General features: G+C 41.7%; 1 protein-coding gene across 3 annotated transcripts in view; it reads left to right on the top strand.

The window, feature by feature from the left end:
* Positions 1 to 692: 692 nt before the first annotated feature.
* ELAC1 (elaC ribonuclease Z 1) overlaps positions 693 to 22,469 on the top strand; it is a 55,800-nt gene continuing 34,023 nt past the window's right edge. The window contains exons 1-2 of one of the 3 annotated variants that reach the window (XM_029580007.1): positions 693 to 783; positions 21,369 to 21,547. In XM_029580007.1, coding sequence (XP_029435867.1) covers positions 21,391 to 21,547 — 157 coding nt within the window. In that variant the 5' untranslated portion in view covers positions 693 to 783; positions 21,369 to 21,390. Of the gene's footprint in view, positions 784 to 869; positions 1,059 to 1,250; positions 1,369 to 21,368; positions 21,548 to 22,469 lie in introns of those variants that run through there. The other 2 variants (XM_029580014.1, XM_029580021.1) reach the window with 2 other exon arrangements.

The raw sequence follows: 22,469 nt of genomic DNA, 5'->3' as shown, positions 1-22,469 counted from the left end.
TCCTCTTGTTCCCTGCTTCTCCACCCTTACTGCTACCGTCATGCCCCCTTCCCCATAATCCATCGCCCCTTCTCCTACAGTGGCTGTCCTAGCTGCTTTGCCCACCATACCATTCATCACCCTGTATCCATCATCCCATCCCCTTCCCCTCAAATCTCTTGCTGCTCTTCTTGTTCTCTTCCCCTCATCCTTTCGAATTGCAGTTCCTTACCCTTTCTTCCCCTGCCCTTACTTTATCCCTCTCTTCTGCTTTGAAACTTTTTTTTTAAACACTCAATACAATGGGCGGCACCAGCATGTGTGCGGCAACAAAGTGATAGACTCCCTGCAATGTGGCCTCCGCCGTCAGCTTATAGGAAAAACAGCTATCATACTGGCACTAGCTTAACTGACCGAATTTCTCCAGCATGTGTGACGGCCCACTGAGCCAAGTTCAGAACTTTTACCATAGCACCTTCTGCATGCTGAGCTCCCGATGCACGAGATCAACCTGCAGAAAGTACCGGCCTGAATTTCAAAGATGCACACTGCCGACACCTGCTCGAAGGTACAGCACAGCCGTAGGCCACGGGGGGGAGGGGGCAGGCAGGCAAGATAGAGAAAAGACAAGGGGGAAGGAATGGGCACGTGACTTGCTCCGCGCATGCGCACCAACAAGGCTACGTCACTGGCTGCTTGCCGGCGAGAACTTCCCGAAATTAACTGATGGGGGGTGGGAAGAGTAGTACTGATGCGCATGCTCCATAGGGGGCTTGTACTCTCTGGCTGCAGCGAGCAAGGAAGGTTTGTGTTTAGAAACAGTTGGGCTCAGATAAAAGGATTTGAAGGCGAAAAGAAATAGTTAACCATTTTTATTGTAGGTGGTGGTAGTTTGGTTTTTTTTAATTTTGTGTCTACGTCGTGTTATACTGTGAATATGCGCAGCGTGCTGCTGGGTAGGAGCAGCTAATCGATGCCGGTTGGGGATGGAAGGCCGGAGAAGTTTGGTGAAGGACTGAAGCCGCTGAAGGTGCTGTGGGTAGCAGAATGGGGAGCTGCTCTGAGCGGTGGATTCTGGGGTGAGCCGGTGCTCGTTTCTTGTACTCACGCTCGAGGAATGAGCACGTTTCTGGAACTGATGGCATGGGCTGGTGGACTGTGGTTGTCATAGCAATGTAAAGCCCGTGCATAATCCATCGTGGTTCTGTGAGACCAGGGGGCGTTGAAGCATGGATATAGATGGAGGGGAAATGGCCCAGATGCTCCTGGTGCTAGTACTGATTTGCCCTCCTTCCCCTTGCTCCAAACTAAGAAGTCAAACTGCATCTATGCTCTGAAACTCGCATGATAAATCACTGAATTTCTCGGAGCTTGGGCACTGTCAGTGAAGTAAGTTTTATTTGCTGAACTCCCCTTAAAATAAGAAGCTGCATGCTGGAATTCAGCAATACAGTAGTTTTTATAGAATTACAAAACGTTTGTGGGCCTTCAAGTTTGGAGATGTGACCATGGATTTATTTGTAAGGCTGAATAATAATGGTACTAGAGCTTGGAAAGAAAATAATCCAAGTTTTGAAGGGCTGATATACCTTTAATAATTAGGAGTACAGCGAAATAGCTTTATGCACAAGATGACTTGCTGAAAAAGGTATTAGTCACTGATTCCTGCTGAATTGCTTAGTCATAAAGGAAGCTTTGTAATAGCAAAGCTAAGATCAGCACTTAAAACACAAAGGGGCGGATTTTAAATGCCCTGCACGCGCGCCTATTTTGCATAGGCCGCCGGTGCGCGCAGAGCCCCGGGACGTGCGTAAGTCCTGGGTTTTTTTTAAAAGGGGCGGGAGGGGGCATGTCGGGGGCGTGGCAGAATGACGCAGCGTTTTGGGGGTGGCGACGTGGGCGTGGTTTCGGCCCGGTGGCGTGGCCACGGCCTCCGGACCAGCCCCCGGGACCAGAACACGAAGCGGGGCAGCCGGCCGGCGCGCGCAGATTTATGTCTGCTTTTCGCAGGCGTAAATTGTGGAATAAAGGTAAGGGGGGGGGGTTTAGATAGGGCCGGGGGGAGGGGGGTGGGTTAGGGAGTGGAAGGTGGGGGGAGGGTGAAGGAAAGTTCCCTCCGAGGCCGCTCCGAAATCGGAGCGGCCTCGGAGGGAACAGGCAGCGTGCGCTGGGCTCGGCGTGCGCAGGTTGCACAAATGTGCACCCCCTTGCTCGTGCCGACCCCGGATTTTATAAGATACACGCAGCTACACGCGTATCTTATACAATCCAGCGTACTTTTGTTTGCGCCTGGTGCGCAAACAAAAGTACGCGATCGCGCAATTTTTTAAAATCTACCCTATAGGTTTCACCTAAACTGTACAGTATTGCCAATTTTTTTTTTATTAGTCTGCTTGAATATGTAGAAATACATTACTGCTTAATGGAGCATCTAGTCCTAGAACATACAAGAAGGCAGCTACTTTAGATCTAGTGCTCAGTGGCACATGTGACCTGTTATGAGGGGTTTCTGTGGTGGGACTTCTAAGCGGTAGTAATCATTTATTTATTTATTTTATATACTATCTTTCCAAATAAAGATCATAAGTTTACAACATAACATACATATTATGGAATAACATATACAATGACTTAATGTAATCACATAACATACATTGGTGTGAACATTGACTTAGTCTTAGTGTAATCAAGTGAGATTATAGATCTACAGGGATGTTCTAGTGTTTTAACTAAAGGTACTGGGATAAGAGGTTAGTGGTTTATAAGATATGTTTCAGATTTTTTATTTTGATGTCGTTGGGGTGTGATGGGCTATTTAGTTCTACTGTTAGTTTATTAATGTGTTTGACCTTATTGGTACTTGTTCTGAGTACAGGTAGTTTTAAGTTGTCCTTATGCAATCAACTTTCACATAATCACTGGAGGGAGGACATTAAGTAAAACTACTATAGTAGCATATACAGTAATTGAAAATGCAAATCGAAAACATATGATCATTATATGAGACTAATGTTCGAGAAAAAGGAAAATGTGCAATCTGGTATGTATCTAGTGTTGCTGAGACTAAGAGAACCGTTAGAAAACTTGAGAAGCAATGGAGAAAGAGGAGAGATGAGGTGTCCTTAGCTGCTTATAAGAAGGCACTGAAGGGCTTTCATGAATGTTGTTTAAAGACAAAGAGCAACTGTTATGTGTCATAGAGTGATCAATTAACAAACCTTTAGACCTTTTCAATATAGTCAATGACTGACTAAGAAGCCTGCCATAGTGAAGACCAATTTTCCTAACTTATTTTTTTAGCTGACTTTTTTGATAATTAAGTTCAGAGTCTGCAGCAACAAATTGGCCCCATATCAAGGGATTTAGTTGGTACAGATGAAAGCTCTGTGCAGAATCAGTGGTTAGAATTTGATATATCACACCCATCTGATACGATCTCCTCTAAATTACTCCTGTCCATCCCTAACATAATGTCAAAACCCCTAGCCAACATCATCAATTGCTCAATCACACTTGGTGATGTTTCAACCTCTAAAACAAGCTATAGTCAAACCTATTCCAAAAAAAACAAAACTCAACCCCTCTGATCTAACCAACTACCGCCCAATCTCCAACCTACCCTTCCTTGCAAAATTCTGGAAAAAGTAGTAAACACACAACTTACCGATTACCTAGAAAAACATAATATTCTTTTCCCATCACAGTTCGACTTCCGTAAGCACTTCAGCACTGAAACCCTACTTATCTCACTCACAGGTTCCCTACTCAAAGGACTGGACAAAGGCCACTCAATCATCATTGCTCTACTAGATATCTCATCTGCATTCTATACTATAAGCCACAACATCCTACTCAGCCGGCTTAATTAAATTGGCATCTCAGATACCCCACTTCTCTGGTTCGAATCCTACCTAAACAACTGACAATACAAAGTACGAATAAGCAATACAGAACCCCAAGCAATCCATCTATCACAAGGCATTCCCCAAGGCTCTTCCTTATCCTCTACCCTTTTTAACATCTACCTACTACCACTCTGCCATCTCCTCTCCGAACTTGGTCTCACTTGGTCTCACTGATTCCTTACCCAACACCATCAAAACCTGGGAATCCGCTCTCGACGCAAATCAATACCCTCCTCACTAACCTCGGCCTCGCTCTCACACTTCCAAAACAGAAATCATGATCATATCACCACAACACAACATCACTCGCTCCCATCCATTCACCCTCCCCTCTACAATCACCCCTTCACAGCACGTACGTGACCTAGGCGTCATCTTAAACAATCAACTAAACATAAAAAAAATTTCAGTGCCACAATAAAAGAGTGTTACTTCAAACTGCAAACCCTAAAAAAACTAAGACCCCCTCCTCCACTTCAGTGACTTCCGCACAGTCCTCCAGGCCATGATATTCTCAAAAATTGACTACTGCAATGCCCTACTTCTAGGTCTTCCCAAAAACACAATCTCCCCACTCCAATTGTTGCAAAACGCTGCTGCCCGCATCCTCACCAACACTCGTAAAACTGAACATATCACCCCCATCCTCAAAGATTTACACTGACTCCCTATTGCATCATGCATTCACTACAAGACCCTAACATCATACACAAAACATTTACACACCCATAATATGCACTTCCTCAATGACTCACTACACTTCCACACCTCCAACAGACCAACCAGAACACAATATAAGGCTACCCTACACATACACCCCCACTAAGCATACTCATCTCACCTCCACAAAAGAGTGTGCCCTATCCATAGCAGGGCCCACAATCTGGAACTCTATGCCCACCGATTTACGACAGGAACTCTGCCCTAAAAAATTCAAACAAAAACTGAAGACCTGGCTATTTAAACAGGCTTACACTTGACCTCCCTCCCCTGGCACCTCCCTCATCTCACCCCCTCTACTGCCTCCCAGGCTCCATGCCATGACCAAATGCCCCTCATTCCACCACCTCCCCCCATAAAGCACATTCTTAGACCTACCCTGCAATTATTCCTTTGGTAAATCCCTGATTTGCCATATAATTATTCATTAAGAAACTTATTCCTTGATATACCTCCATACCTGCTCTACATTCTCCCTTCATCCCTTCTTTGACCCCCAATTTTTTATTTTTGGCTTATCTCCCACCATGTTATAATCTTCCTACTCTTTATTATTTGAAGTTAAAATCTCATGGACTGAAGTTAAAATGTTATCTATTGAAGTTTGTATTATAATTATATAAAAAAGATGATCAATAGGTCCCTGAGTGATGGTGACCTCCCAGAAGTCTGGAAACAGGTCACAGTAAGGCCTAGCAAGAAGGATGATAACTTGGCATCAATTGAGTTAGCAAATTACCATCCAATATCGAATTCACCAACTATTGTAAAAAACTTGGAAAAAAATGTGTTGGAACAGCTGGGAGATTATGTGTGTGATAGGCAGTTTTTGGATGCAAATCTGTAGAAATCACTCAACAGAATATTTATTATTAACTGTAATGGATACTTTGTCGGGCTGCCTGGATAAGGGTTCCTCTGTTATCCTGCTCCAGCTAGATTTGTCTGCAACCTTCGATACCCTATATCATGGTACCCTGTTGAGGATAATGCATTCCAGTGGTGTGGGAGGTACTGTTTTAAATTGGTTTCTGTCATATCTGACCAACAGAGTACAAGAACCCAGGCAGTTAAAGCTAAAAGGGCATCGTTCAAAAAATGGAAATCAGACCCAAATGAAGAAAATAGGCAAGAGCATAAGCACTGGCAAGTTAGGTATAAAACAGTAGTTAGACAGGCCAAGAGAGACATTGAGGAAAAAGCTTGTCAGTGAGGCAAAAACTAATAATAAAAATGTTTTAGTACATTTGAAGCAAAAAGCCTGTGAGAATCAGTTAGGCTGCTGGATGACCAAGGGGTAAAAGGGATGTTCAAGGAGGACAAGGAAATAGCAGAAAAACTAATTCTTTATTTTAGTCTTTACAAAGAAAGTTGTTGGGGGAAATACCCAAACCTGAAACATTTTTTTTTAATGATAGAGATTCTAAACAACTAAAACAAACATCTTTGTTGGAGGATGTAATAGACAAGATTGACAAACTAAAGAGCAACAAATCGCCAGGACTGAATGTCATCCACCCCAAGTTCTAAAAACTAAAGCATGAAATCTGCTAACCTGTTACTAGTAATCTATAACCTATAATTTAAAACAGCCACATTATGTGAAGACTGGAAGGTAGCCAATGTGACACTGATTTTTAAAAAGAGCTCAAGGGGTGATCTGGCAAACTATAGACTGGTGAGCTTGAAGTTGGTGTTGTGCAAAATGGTAGAAGCCATTCTAAAAAAAAAAAAAATTAAAAAAAAAAATTACTGTCCATATAGATAAAGATGGCTTAATGAAGAAGCGTCAATATGGTTTTAGCAAGGGGAATCCTTGTCTTAGCAATGTTCTAGAATTTTTTGAAGATGTAAATAAACACGTAGGTAAAGTTGAACCAGATGATTATAGTATATTTGAATTTTCAGAAAGCATTTGACAGAGTCCTACATGAGAGACTCCTCAGGAAATTACAAAGTCATGGGATAGGAGGCAGTGTTCTGTTGTGGATTGGTAACTGGTTAACAGGCCAGAAACAGGGAGTAAGACTAAATGGTCTGTTTCCCAAATAAAGAAAGGTCTTTGGAGTACCACAGGGATCAATACTGGGACTTGTGCTGTTTAATATATTCATAAATGATCTGGAAAAAGGAATGTTGAGTAAAGTGAGCCAATTTGTAGATGACACAAAATAATTCAAAGCTGTTAAAACAGCAGCAGATTGTGAAGAATTGCAGAAAAACTTTGTGAGACTAGAAAACTAGGCAACTGAATAGCAGCTAAAATTGAATGTGGAAAAGTGCAAAGTGATGCACATAGAGAACAATAATCCTAACTACAGGAACAAGATGCTGGGCTCTGTATTGGGAATCACCTTCCAGGGATCTTGGAGTCCTTGTTGACAATACATTGACATCCTCTGCTCAGTGCAGTGGTAGTCAAAAAAGCAAATAAAATGTTAGTACTGTGTGCAGTTCTGTTCTCCCCATCTCAAAGACACAACAGAACTAGAAAAGGTTCAGAGGAGGGCAACCAAAAAATGACAAATGGGATGGAACATCTCTTATAATCAGCTGTGCAGGCTAGGGCTCTTCATCTGATGAAGAGGACTCTGTCCTCGAAAGCACATTCTTTAATAAATTAGTCTATAAGATGCCACATGACTCTTTCATTGTCGCTATACCAGACTAACACTGCTATTCCTCTGAAGATTTTTCATTGATTATTGTATATTTTCAGTTATTTTTACCCAATTTTTTATAATTAGTGAATAAAAGTTTAAACAATAAAATCATGAGTGAGGTGGAACAGGTAAATAAAGGATGGTTACTTAGCCTTTCAAATAATACTAAAACAAGGGGGACACTCCATGAAACTTAACAAGCAACAAATTCAAAACAGATTGTAGGAAGTATTTTTTCACTCAGCACACTGTCAAGCTGTGAAATCTGTTGCCAGAAGACATTATCAAGATGGCTAGGAAAGCAGAGTTTTTAAAAGAAGTTGAACAAGTTCCTAGAGGAAAAGTCCATAACATTATTAGCCATTTAGACTAAAGAAAGCTATTGTTATCCCTTTAAGGGATCCGTCAGGTGTTTGAGACTTGGATTAGCCACTGTCAGACTGTTATGTTAGTGGACCCTTGTTTCGAGGTAGATGGCTACCGTCGAAGGGCGAGGCCTCTTGGACTGTAGAAGCTTGCTAGAAGACTTCACCCTGGAAGCTCGCGACCCCCCCAGGTGGAGCCTGTAGGGGTCCGGCCGCTGGGACTTAGGTGACTCCTCTGAAGACTGTAGAAGGTCTGGATGCAGGCGCCTCCTGCAGGTCATGGGTTCCAGACGGCTGGCGCCTCCAGCAGGTCGCGACAGTCTGAGAACGGAGTCGAGGAAGAGTCCAAAGCCGATCCGAGAATCAATATACCAGCGAGTCCAGTCCAGGGTCAAAGCCGAAGAAGGGTCCAGAGCCGTACCGGGGTCAAGCCAGGAGAAGGGTCCAGAGCCGTACCAGGGTCAAGCCAGGAGAAGACACGTCCACCAGTCCAGAGGTCAGAAGCCAAGAATCAATCCACGGAGCAGGGGAAGAAGAGCGGGACGAAGAACCAAGAGCCAGGAACACATGCAGGCAGGAACCTCAATACCAAGGCAAGGTCTGAGAGGCAGACCTTGCCTTTAAACCCCTGGAAGAGGAAGCAGCATCAGAAGGGAGCCACGACATTTCCTGTTGTGGCCCCTTTAAATCTATTCTTCAGCCGCGCGTGGCTCTAAGAAGCCAGGAAGGGGGAGGAGTCATCGCAGCCCCGCTGGGCTCCGCAGCTGGCCAGGGCAGCGGCCAAGGCCGCGAGAAGATCATCTGAGGAGGCTCCCTGCTCCTGCAGGAGCCTCCAGGTTCCCCCGATGTCTCCGGTGAGTAGCTGCTCCCGGCCACGGTCCGCCGCGGCCGGCGGCCATGACGGTCGGCCCCGGTCGCGGCTTGCCGCGGCCATAACACAGACATAGAATGCTGGGCTTGATGGACCTTGGTTTGGATTCAGCAGCAGGAGCTGCAGATCGGGCTCCTAGGGTAACATTTCCCTAGCAGAACAAGGGGCACCACAGAAGGAACATCGCGGGTAAGTCTCAGCAAATGAACATGTCAGCTAATACAGTCTCAAAAATTGCAATAATCTCACCTTATTTTTTATTCTTATGAACTGACGACGTAATTGCAAATTAAAAAAATATTTTAAAGCGGGATGAGGTAAGTTTCATATACTTAGACGCATGCCTCCACGGCCTTGCCTCTTACTTTGCCAATATAATCATAAACTTACCTCCCTCCCACTCACTTTATTTTGTGTGTTTTTTGAATAAGAGTTTTTCAATATTTTATTTAACTCATTTTTGTTAAGTATAATCTCCACCTTGTCTCTAGGTTTACCCAGTTTTTTGAAAAAAGTTTTTTCTAAAGGCTTGTCATAGGCACTAACACCTTATGAACCTGATCAATGAGGGGAGATTTCACTTAAATCTCCAAACAAGAGAATTTCATATGAACGCCAACTTTATGCTGTTAAATGCTGCATCATCGTTATGCTGTTAAATGCTGCATCATCGTTAACACAGCCGTGTTTCGAAAAGATGTCCTTTCTTCGTCAGGGGAGCTTGTGTCCGTTCTTTCTTTCGCGCTTTCAGGTACTGTGACTCTGAACCATGGCGTGCATTTATCTTTCTTGTCTCAGGTTAATAAACGCTGGTGAATGGCATTCTACGTCCTTCCTCTCTCTCGAGCTAACCAGCTCCGAGTGGCGGCGTTATTTCCTGGCGTTTGAAGAGAATGTTTTTTAAAACAGGTCAGCAGATCGACAATCCACCAATAGATGAGGAACGTGTTACGTCATAGTTGAATCTCTCTTTAACTGGTTAATTAAAATTTGCCTCAGTCCACAGTGAAGAGGTGTCATTATTCACCAAATTCTCAAAATGCCCAATATCCTTATTTGTTTACTTTTGTTAAAGCAAAGTTGCCCACTCTATTTCCTCGTTCAACCCTTGTGGAACAACTGTGTTCAATTTGAAGATCCAATGTTGTTCACTGTAGTTCAAACTTCTTTTTAGATCTCCTTCTTGTGATTTATTCTCCACCATGTCTATGATAGTCCATCTTAATTGGTTGAAACAATGGTCATGTTTGACACAGTGGTCAACTATTGGTGCTTCCAAAGTTTTGGTGTTCAATTTTGATCTATGCTCTATCAATCTCGTCCTAATAATTCTTGATGTCCTGCCAACATAATTTTTTGGGCATGGGCATTGAATTAAATAAACCACATTTTTAGAGGTGCAATCAGAATCCCTCTTCCTCTTTATGCGGTATCCTGTAATCGGATCTTCCCATTCACTGCCCTTAATCGTCATTGCACACACATCACAATGTTGGCATGCTCTTTGTTGTCCCTTATTTGGTGTATCTTCCATATTTCTTGAGATGTCTGCATGTACTACAATATCTCTGATATTTGAGCCTCTTGTTGTGGCTATTAAAGGGAATTCTTCAAATGCATTGTGCACTGACAATAAGAATTTGGAAGAGGATCGAAGTCTATGCCACCTCAACATCGGCAGTCTCCTATCCAGATAACTTGGAAATGTCGAATCCCGTACGGAAAACGGACCACTTATTCATCATTCACAGCGGGAAGAGGCAAGGGGAAGCGGCCTCGCGAGCAACCATAGCCCGCTGGATCAAAGAAGCCATCAAGGTGGCCTACGTAGAGGCAGGCAAGCTGCCGCCACTACAAGTCAAGGCCCATTCTGCTAGAGCCCAGGCAGTGTCCTGGGCAGAAACAAGATGTTGTCACCCGCCGAGATTTGCAGGGCGGCGACATGGTCCTCCAACCACACCTTCTCCTCCAGGTTTTACCGCCTGGATGTTCAGGCTCAGGAGGACACAGCATTTGCAAGAGCAGTACTAAGTGGGTCACGGACAGCCTCCCACCCAGGTCGGGAGTAGTTTTTATACATCCCATTGGTCCTGAGTCCATCTGCTACACGCTAGGAAATGGAGAATTTACCTGATAATTTCGTTTTCCTTAGTGTAGACAGATGGACTCAGCATCCTACCCACAGCTGCCGTTACTCATGGAATGCTCGAGTGACTCAAGGGTAAGCCATGTTTTCCTTCATCTAGGGCACCCACCCTACCGGGTGTCGACGTTTACCGGTTGAGGGCACTGGCGGTCTCCAGCTGTAGCCAATCCAACCACCTCAAGTTAATCAAGTTATAAAGTTAGTTAAGTTCATGTTATGAAGTTATACAAGTTATTCAAATCAGTCAGTCATACATATATCCACAATGCTTTTCGAGGAGAATACTGAAGAGCGGCACTTCCTGCAGGGGTATATGTACTAGGGCTGATGTCTGATCCATTTCCAACTGCTATCAGGAGTACACTATACCCATCGGTCCTGAGTCCATCTGTCTACACTAAGGAAAACGAAATTATCAGGTAAGTAATTTCTCCATTTCGTCACAAGTACCTGGCAAGTACCCAAACATTAGATGAATCACAAGCTACTATTGCTTATTAATTACCATAAGAGCAGTTTATGGATTTTTCCTCTAGGAACTTATCCAAATCATTTTTAAACTCAGTTACACTAACTGCTGTAACCACATCCTCTGGCAATGAATTCCAGAGCTTAACTATGCACAGAGTGAAAAATAATTTCTTAGATTTGTTTTAAATAAGCTACTTGCTAACTTCATAGATTGCCCCCTGGTCCTTCTATTATCTGAGAGTGTAAATAATGTAAAATTGGTTAACTTGTTCAAGTCCTTTCTTGATTTTGTAGACCTCTATCATATCCCCCCTCATTCGTCTCTTCTCCAAACTGAATAGCCATAACTTCTTTAGCCTTTCCTCATAGGGCAGCCGTTCTATGCCCCTTATCATTTGGGTTGCCCTTTTCTGCACTATTTCCTTTTTGAGATGCAGTGACCAGAACTGCACACAGTATTCAAGGTGCGGTCTCGCCATGGAGTGATACAGAGGCATTATGACATTTTCCGTATTTTTTATTTGCCATTCCCTTCCTAATAATTCCTAACATTCTGTTTGCTTATTTGATCGCCACAGTACACCTGGCTGACGATTTCAATGTATTATCCACTATGACACCTAGATCTCTTTCCTGGGTGGACCTCCTAAGATAACCTAACATTGTGTAACTACAGCAAGGGTTATTTTTCCCTATATGCATCACTTTACACTTGTCCACATTAAATTTCATCTACCATTTGAAAGCCCAATCTTCCAGTCTTGCAAGGTCCTCCTGCAATTCATTACAATCCGCTTGAGATTAACTATTCTGTATAATTTTAGTGTTATCCATAAATTTGATCTCACCTCTCATTGTAACCCTTTCCAGATCATTTATAAATATATTAAAAAGCACCAGTCCTAGTACAGAGGCACGCCACTGTTTACCTTTTTCCCCGTGTGAAAACAGACCATTTAATCCTACTCTCTGTTTCCTGTCTTTTAACCAGCTTGCAATCCACAAAAGGACATCGCCTCCTATCCCATGAATTTTTGGTTTTCTTAAAGCCTCTCATACAGGAATTTATCGAACATCTTCTGAAATTCCAAATACACCACATCTTCCGGTTCACCTTTGTCCACATGTTTATTCACCCTTTCAAAAAATGTAGGAGACTTGTGAGGCAAGATTTCCCTTAGGTAAATCCATGTTGGTTGTGTCCCATCAAACCATGTCTATCTAAATGTTTTGTGATTTTATTCTTTATAACAGTTTCCATGATTTTTCCCAGTACTGAAATCAGGCTCACCGGTCTATAATTTCCTGGATCACCCCTAGATCCCTTTTTTTAAATATAGGAGTTACATTGGCTATCTTCCAATCTTCAGGTACATTGGATGATTTTAATGATAGGTTACAAATTAATTGAAATTTCATTTTTTAGTTCTTTAACCCTGGTGTGTCTACCATCCTGTCCAAGTGATTTACTATTCTTCGGTTTGTCTGTTAGGCCTACCAATCTTCCAGGTTCACCATGATTTGGTTCAGTTCATCTGAATTGTCACCCATGAAAACCTTCTCTGGAATGGGTCTCTCTCCAATATCCTCTTCAGTAAACACCAAAGAAAAGAAATCATTTAATCTTTCCACGATGGCCTTATCTTCTCTAAGTGCTCCTTTAACCCCTTGATCATCCAGCAGTTCAACCAACTCCCTTTATTAAAAACTCATTCATTCAAATTTTTAGGCACAACAAAATTGTAACTTTGTACTCACTGTTGTTGAAAATCCAGCGATATGTTGCTCCTGGAGCTCAACGCTGTCACTCTGAGTTGTTGAACAAATACCGCCAGCGCATGCGCAATGAATTGAAACACAACTGTAATTAGAAGAATGTGCAAAAGCATTGCTGCTAATAATTTAATAGCATGCCAATTATCTCATTTGATGATATACTGTTAACCAATTGATTAATGTCTATCTACAGACAGACTGTCAGCAGATCTATTAACACAAAAAGAACCGCTGTTTATGCTGTCACACTGCATGAAAAAATCGGCTAGTGCAGCTGGAGAATCGCTCTTTATTGCTGCCGCTCTATGCAAAAAATAGCTGATGTAACAAAAAAATGAAAACTTTATGAAAAAACTGAGAAACTTTAAAAAGAGAACTGCAGTCAATGACAGCATTTAAACCATTAGGTTCCAGGCTGTGTAGACGGTAGATCCAATGCTGTTCTAACTGCAGTAATACCTTCTCCCGATCCCCACCCCTGACATGTTTCTTAACTCGATCAATGGCAGAACATGTAAGGCTGTTGAAATCATGATGATGTTTCAAAGCAATGAGAAGTAATTGGAGCTTCCATTTTCAGCCTCTTCAAAACAGCTCTTGTGTTCTCCCAACCACACCCTTAATAGTCCTGATGATTTTCCCAAATGTTTAAAAAAGGGATGAACACAAAATAGCATAAACAACAAAATCAGATGCTGATCGTACGGATTACAAAATTCTTTGGTCTGTAAAGTTATGTCACAGAACATTTTCTGCACTTGCAATGTCCCCAAGGTGTAGAACCACTGACAGTTTCCTGATGTTTCTCCAATGTTTGTTTTTAACAAAGCTGGACATAAATATTCTTAAGTTTTTTTGAGCGGGTATAAGATGTTCTGGTGTTTGTTCTCTAAAACACTGATGTATGTCCAAGATGTTCTGATGTTTCCTTATAATTTTGATAATGCCAGGCATAAAATTGTGTAATGATTACCGTATTTTTCGCTCCATAAGATGCACTTTTTTTCCCCTAAAAGTGGGGGGGGGGAAATGTCTGTGCGTCTTTTGGAGCGAATATAAAAAAAAAAATTAACTCCAACCCCCCCAAGACTTGCCGGGGGCCCGGGAGCGATCTCCTACTCTTGGGCCGTCGGCTGCCAGTAATCAAAATGGCGCCGGTGGCCCTTTGCCCTTACTATGTGACAGGGGCTACCGGTGCCATTGGTCGGCCCCTGTCACATGGTAGGAGCCATGTGACAGAAGCCATGTGACAGGGGCCGACCAATGGTACCGGTAGCCCCTGTCACATAGTAAGGGCAAAGGGCCACCGGCGCCATTTTGATTACTGGCAGCCGACGGCCCAAGAGTAGGAGATCGCTCCCGGCATCCCCGCTGGACCACCAGGGACTTTTGGCAAGTCTTGGGGAGATCAGGAGGGTGGGGGTTGGAGTTAATTAAATTTGAAGGGTTGGGGGTGGGGTTTGTTTTTTTTCCCCCCACGAAAGAGCAATAAAAATGTTCTGATCCGGGGAGTGGACCGAAATGGTCTTCCCTGGACCCAAAAAAAGAAACGGGGACAAAACAATTGTATGCATACCCTTAATTTGCTCCATAAGACGCACAGACACCCGGGAACAGAGCCGGTTTAGCACACCATTTTTTTTTAATTTTCCCCCTCTGAATCCCGGGCGTCTGTGCGTCTTATGGAGCAAATGCTTACTTATATGCTTGTTTCACATTCCTATAAGAATACCCCTTCTTCAGCAATTTTTCTGATAACCATCTTGAGTGATGTTTGAAATAACTATTTCAGTATACAATTCCTGCGGATATGCAAAAATTGTGAGAATGGTAAACTGTTTTTTAAATTATTGGGATGAAAACTTGAGTATTTAAAAAAAAAAGTATTGCAGTCTGTTGGTTTGGCAATTTAGTTACAACTCTTTTTTCAAATCTTCATTGTTCTTGATAAACACATCCAAAAAAGAAATGCTATTTAAATCAAAATTCATAAAGAACTGAATATGTTCTTTGCAACTGTTTAACCATTTATAAAACAATTGTAACTGATCTATAGTGCTTGACCAAATCAAAAAAATGTCATCAATAAATCTCTTCTTACTATGCAGCCAAGCATCTTTTTCTAACTTTTGCTTCTCTGCCTATTTGGCCACCTTAAGATCATCAGCTACAATCACCCCCAGATCCTACTCTTCTTTATGTACTTAGAATTTCACTCGGGTTTTCTTGGGTTTTTGCACCCTAAAAACATAGTTCTGCATTTTTAACATTAAATCATAGTTGCCATATCATAGACCAGTCCTCAAGCTTCGTTAGTTCCCACCTTATTTTTTCCACACTTTGCTGGCTGTCTACTTTGTTGCCAATTTTGGTATCGTTGGCAAAAAGACAAACTTTTCTCATCAATCCTTCTGCAATTTTGCTCATGAAAATGTTGAAAAGAATCAGTCCAAGGACTGATCCCTGAGGCATTCCACTAGCAACACCCCTCTCCTCAAAACGAACTCCACAACCATTTGTTGCCTCCCACACAACCGGTTTCTAACCCAGTCAGTCATTCTAGAGCCCATTCCAAAGGCATTCAGTTTATTTATAAGTTGCCTACGTGGAACCATGTCAAAGTTCTCACTGAAATCCAAGTACATTATTTTGGAACATTTATAAATTACCTTACAGATCATAATAAATCCCACAAAGCAATGTACATCTAGTGCTGCCCCTTAATCTAACTCTCTGTCACTCAATCAAAGAAATTGATTTACCTCTGTTAAAACCATATTGCCTCTGATCTTGCAATCTATTGAATTCCAGAAACTGCAGTATGCTCTGTTTTAGTAGAGAGTTCATTAATATTTTGACCATTACTGCCACACTGAACTAAGGATTACAATGTATTATCCATAAGGACTTTAAGGTCCTTTTCCTGGATGGTGACTTTCAATAGAAAACTCAGCATTTTGTACCTGTAGTTGGGATTATTTGTTTGTAGCAATTAAGTTTTTGTTAGTTTTTCTCATTTGAGCCAAGAAAGAGGGAGGCCTCCCACAGTTGAGGGAAGGGATACAGACTCTAAGCAAGTAAGGAAGGAGGGAGGTCTTCTGTGGCTTTTTGGAGCATATTAAGCTGCAGGTCTCCCATGGCTTCTCAGGTTCCTGGTTCTGTTCAAGTTGGTGGCGTTTGGCTCTAGGGAGGGGAAGATAGGTAGGTGGCAGTGGTAGACATGAGATGCAGATGATGGTGTTCATTTGGCTGTACCTCCTGAAGATCTTCAGGACAAATGGAGAGAGGTGGTGACTCTTTAATGGCTCTTGCAGCAGGCTGGGAGGGATTGCGGTTTGGCAGGTGTGAGGAAAGTGGCATTTCTTCAGATCTTGGTCAGTTGATTCTGCAGGAGAAAGGAAAGCAGAGGCAGTAGCAGCATTCTCATCGGCTAGAAAGGCAGATGTTTTCTAATGGTTGTTGGTCACTGTTGATGACCAGACATCTGTATCTTTTTGGAATTCTTACCAAGAGTAATTTTGTCAACCACAAATTGCAGTCTGCTAACAAGGAGCTATGATGTACTGCACAAGAAAGGGAAGGTGGAGGCTGAAAATCAGTGGTTTGTGTGTACAATCTCATGTTTTAATGTGGGTGTGTGCATCCCTTATTATAATTCAGAATTGAATGATTGCAAAAAGGTGAATTCTTGGAGGGACTCAAGTGATTTGTCATCCATAGACTATAAGCTCTGAATAGGGAGCTATGATAATAAAAGAGTAGGAGATGAGGCTGAAATTCAGTGTCTTACAAACAGAGGATCACTTTCTGAATGAGGACGTGCTCCTAGCTTATTCAGAGTTGTTTGTGATTTATAAAGAGGTGTGAGTTAGAGTGGTTAAAATAATATTTTAATGGGTATGGTTTCAGGAACCAACAAGAGAGGGAGCTATTTTTGATCACGTTCTTAGTGGAATGCAGGATTTGATGAGAGGCAACGGTAGTAGGGCCACTTGACAACAGTGATCATAACTTGATCAAATGTGCATTAATAACTGGAATGGGGACAATAAGTGAATCTACAGCTGTAGCACTAAACTTTCAAAAGGGGAACTTTGATAAAATGAGGAAGAGAGCTGCACCTTTCAGGTTTTTTTTTCTGCAAAGGTTAAAAATGTACAACAGACATGAACATTTTTTTAAAAAATATCATCTTAGTAGCAAGGTCCGGCTATATTCCACGAATTAAGAAAGGTGGAGGGAAGGCCAAACTCCCGCCAGCCTGGTTAAAAGGTGAAGTGAAGGAGGCTATTTTAACCAAAAGAACTTCCTTCAAATATTGGAAGAAGGATCCATCTGAAGAAAATAGGAAAAAGTGTAATCATTGGCAAGTTAGATCTGAAACACTGATAAGACAGGCTAGGAAAGAATTTGAAAAGAAATTGGCCATACAGGCAAAAACTCATAATAAAAGCTTTTTGAAATATATCCAAAGCAGAAATCCTGCGACAGACCTGATTGGATTGTTAGATGATCGAGGGGTTAAAGGGGCACTTAGGGAAGATAATTCATTTAGTCTTCCCGCAATGCCCTTCTTTGCTTCTGTGTTTACTAATGAAGATGTTGGGGAGATACCCATTCCGCAAACGTTTTTCAAGAGTGATGATTCGGATGAACTGAAATAAATCACGGTGAACCTGGAAGACGTAATAGGCCAGATTGATAAACTGAAGAGTAGCTAATTGCCCGGACGAGATGGTATACACCGGGGTTCTGAAACAAATAAAAAATGAAATTTCAGATCTATTACTAGTAATTTGTAACCTATCATTAAAATTGTCCATTGTACCTGAACACTGGAAGGTGGCCAGTGTAACTCCAATATTTAAAAAAGGCTCCAGGTGTGATCTGGGAAAATATAGACCGATGAGCCTGACTAATGCTGGGAAAAATCATGGAAATTATTCTATAAAAAAACAAAATCACAGATATGGTTTAATGGGATGCAGCCAGCATGGATTTACCCAAGGGAAGTCTTTCCTCACAAATCTGCAACACTTTTTTTTTTAAAGGGGTTGATAAAAATGTGGATAAAGATGAGCTAGTAGATGTGGTGTATTTGGATTTTCAGAAGGCATTTTGGCATGAGACTCCTAAGAAAATTAAAAATTCATGGGATAGGAGGCAATGTACTCAAAGATTGGAAACAAAGAGTAGGATTAAATGGTCAGTTTTCTCAGTGGCATGCCTCAGGGATCTGTACTTGGACCACCGCTTTCTAATATGTTTTATAAATGATCTGGAAAGTAGTTAAATCACAGGCAATTAGTGATAAATTGCAGGCGAACCTTTTGAGACTGGAAGATTGGGTGTCCAAATGGCAGATGAAATTTAATGTGGACAAATGCATGGTGATGCAGGGTCCAGGTTGTCCAATTTGTTTTCAGCTGTCTGCAATGAAAAAGCAAGTCATTCATTTGAAAGAGGAATTGCTCAGGATTCAAAAAACTCTCCCCTGTCTTGATGCAACAGAATATCTTCCCCAGCTTCCACAGAAGATTCAGCATCCCAAGAATAAATGGTTTACAGTGGACTCTGGTGTCATATAGTCACGTCTTGTTCTACCAGTTTCCCCAACTGGACGGCATCCTGAATACCTACCCCCACTCCCAAGAGAAGTCAGATGTCCAGATTTCAGAAATGAACATATATATAGGGAATCCAGACACTTTTTACCCAATGACATGAACTTACATCATAAAATCTCATACTTTATCTTTTTTTATTCATAAATACATTATCAAAAATACACTTTTAATCGATAGTACAATCTCAATACATACATGTGCAAAATACAAAAACCTGAGTGAGAATTTTTCTTTTTTTTTATAAATTTTTTTATTTTAATGAATTTTCACATTTCAATTACAATTGAAACTAATAAGAAAAAGAGGAAGAAACAAAAGAAAAATACATTCCATTTTTTCAGTCTTACAACTCCAAAAGAAGAAAAATATCTTCCATATTATAAGCAATTTTTCAATCAACACATCTCTATAACATAGATATACCAGAGAACATGGACTAATTATATCTATTCAGAAACAATATGCTAAAACACCCATATACACACATACTCATTCATTCCTCATACACTCCCCACCCAATATAAAATTGTAATGTACCAATTTTTTAGACGAGCCCAAAGGCCACACTCTGCCTCATTAGTATGTAACCCTTATCGTAATTCATATCAACATGATTATAACTAATCCCACACTGGTTCCTTCCCAATGCCCTGTTTTCAATTTTCCAAATGCCCTATTATCAATTTCCCACACTGTGTTCTGCCGCTATATCAGCCAGGGTCTTCTCAATATGTCTGTGTCCACATAGGATCCCTTCAATGCATCCCTACAAGGATCCTTGTTTCGCCTCAGCTTCTTCAGGGGAAGGCTTATACTCAAATCAGACAAAAAAAACAGCTCTTCCTTTCTTCCTAAGACCTCAGTACAAAGACAAAATTGAAAAACAATTAAAAAACAATAACTCTCAAAAATGTCACAATACCCTTTTCCAGTCCACAGCTCACTTCCTCCAGTATTCTCAAAAACAGCTTCTATTCACCAGCTTAACTTCAATTCAACCTATAATAAAAATATTAGATTAAAGTTCTTTGTTCATATATCACAGTTCACAATTCTTATTTAGAATATCAATATACTCTAACCTTCCATGTTTCTTCAACATTTTTCAAAGCAACTTCAGTTAGTTAAAGCTAAAAGAATGCTTGGTTGCATAAAGAGGAATAACCAGTAAGAAAAAGGAGGTGATAATCCCTCTTATACAGATCTTTGGAGAGGCCTCACCTGGAGTACTTTGTTCAGTTCTGGAAATTGTATCTCAAAAGGGATAGATAGTATGGAGGCGGTCCAGAGAAGGGCAACCAAAATGGTGTGGGATCTCCATATGAGGAGAGGCTGTAGGACCTAAATATTTATACCCTGGAAGAGGGGAGGTGCAGAGGAGATATGATACAGATCTTCAGATACCTGAAAGGTTTTAATGATGCACAAACTTTGAACTCTTTTTGTTGGAAAGGAAACAATAGAACTAGGGGGTCATAAAATGAAATTTCAGGGAGGACGACTCAGAACCAACGTTGGGAAATATTTCTTCATGGAGAGTGTGTGATGGATGCCTGGAATGCCCTTCTGGAGGTGATGGTGAAGACAAAAACAGTGAAAGAATTCCAAGGGACATGGGATAAACACTAGATTCCTAAAGACTAGAGGACAGAAATGAAGAAAATAGTGCATGGGAGTATTCCGCTCGGTGCTACAGTTACTAACCTTAGCAGAAGCATGGGGATCACTACCGTCAACCAATAAACCTTGATACTTTTGACGCATCTGCAACATCACTCTGCTTTGACGGCGGGAATTCAGACTGCAACCAACATGGGCCCCGGCTCTTACGGTCTGGGGATATTGATATGCAGACATAAGGTAAAGAGCACAGGACTGCTTCTACAGCCAAGTCCAAAAGCAAAACAAGGTAGCATTGCTGGAATTTTCTGGAAGGCTCCAGTAAAAGTTGCTAGCAGTAATTTTTTATGGGTTTGACAGTTGCTTGGTTTTTTATTGTAAATATTACTACTCTTATCATAAGAAGAGAAACCTGGAGGTGACCTACACGGTGTGGTAGATATTACCATAAGAAGCTTCCTGGGCAGACTGACTATTTGGTCCTTTTCTGCCATTATTATGTGACTGTTATAATGCCCCTGCATTGCTCCATGGTGAGATCACACCTTGAGTATTGTGTTCAGTTCTGGTCACCACATCTCAAAAAAAGATAGGCACTGGAGAAGGTTCAGAGAAGGGCAACTAAAATGATAGAGGATGGAACAGCTCTCCTGTGAGGAAAGTCGAAAGAGGTTAGGGCTGTTCAGCTTGGAGAAGAGACGGCTGAGGGGGATATAATGGATATATAAAAAAAAAAATCATGAAGGCTAGAACGGGTTAATGTAAATAGAATTAGAGGGTACTCCATGAAGGTAGCAAGTAGAATATTTAAAACAAATCAAAGAGAATTCTTTTTCACGCAAAGCATAATTAAGCTCTTAAATTTATTGACAGAGGATGTAGTTAAGGCAGTTAGCTTATCTGGTTTAGAAAAGGTTTAGACAAGTTCCTGGAGGAGAAGTCCATAAACTATTAGTCAAGTTGATGTAGGAATAGCCACTGCTTATTAGGCATTAGTAGCACGGGATCTGTTTAATGTTTGGATATTTGCCAGGTACTTGATGGATCCTCAGTCTAACTCACTATGGCATCTTCTTTTGTTCTAATAACTCCTACGGGTGGATGGCTTTGAGTAATGCCATAGGTTGGTTATAGAGGTTGGGGGGGAGGGGGTCCTCTTTAAGGTGATTAGAGTAGTTGACTAATCGTTCCACTTTTTTTTTTTTTTTTCTTTTTTCATGTTTAGTTAGAACAACCACTTGGGAACAATGTCCATGGATGTGACTTTTCTGGGAACAGGCTCAGCATACCCCTCACCATCCAGGGGTGCCTCGGCAGTGGTCCTCAGGCGTGAAGGAGAATGCTGGCTGTTTGACTGTGGTGAGGGCACGCAGACGCAATTCATGAAAAGTCCCCTCAAAGCTGGTAAATACATTTTTATGTTTTCTTCCATCCCTATGGAATGGTTGTTTCCTCCTGGACTTATTTACGTTTTTAACTCTCCATTGTGAACAGTCATCAAGGTAGTCTTGCATTAATTGTCTTTGTAATACCTTCAACAGGGCAGTCTGTAAGTGTAGCTCTACATAGGGATGGTAACTTTTCAAACCGGTGCAGGTGTGCATTTACACACACGCGTCAACTTGCACCTGGTTTTATAGCTTGTACCTGTATATGCGCACATATTATAAAATAGCCTGGCTGCACACTCATTTGTGCCAAATTTTAAGTGGTCGTGCATTGGTGCTCAAATCTCGCTTCTACTGCATAAGTCGAGGGATTTTAAAAGGGGCGCGCACCCACACTATTCCCAGTTTAACAGTTCATCCACCAGTTCGCCCAGTTGAACAGTTTAGTCCTCAACCTCCCCCCTGGCTTGATAGCTTACACTCCCCCCAGTTACCCCGGAACCTTTAAATCCCTCAGAAATGGCTCCATCCTTTTTCTTTTGTGATTTAAATGTCATCCATTTCAGAAGCGAGGTTACGCAGCAGGGGACCTTGGCGTGCTAGGGTGCATAAGTATTTACACTCTTGGCCAGGCCCCAGAATGCCTCCCCAGACCATGCACATGCCCCTCCCCTTTCTGGAAACCTTTTTGGGATGTGCGCACCTATGGGTGCTTTTTAAAATATGTGCGGCACGTGTGAACCTGACTACTTCACGCATCCCCTAATTGATGCATGCGCCAGGATTCAAAATTCACTTTTAAGTGTGTATGTAATAGTGAAAACGGGAGACATATCAGCATATCATTCCCAGAGAACAAAAGAAATTAAATCTTTTCCATGCCAGTCCTGCTAACAGTGTTTCCTCTAAGTTGTGCACATGCATGGCTACACAGCAAT

This window comes from Rhinatrema bivittatum, chromosome 1 (genome assembly GCF_901001135.1).
Source record: "Rhinatrema bivittatum chromosome 1, aRhiBiv1.1, whole genome shotgun sequence".
NCBI classification, from domain to species: Eukaryota; Metazoa; Chordata; class Amphibia; order Gymnophiona; family Rhinatrematidae; genus Rhinatrema; species Rhinatrema bivittatum.
The sequence above is the reverse complement of the archived record's forward strand: the minus strand, read 5'-3'. Positions and strand labels throughout refer to the sequence as shown.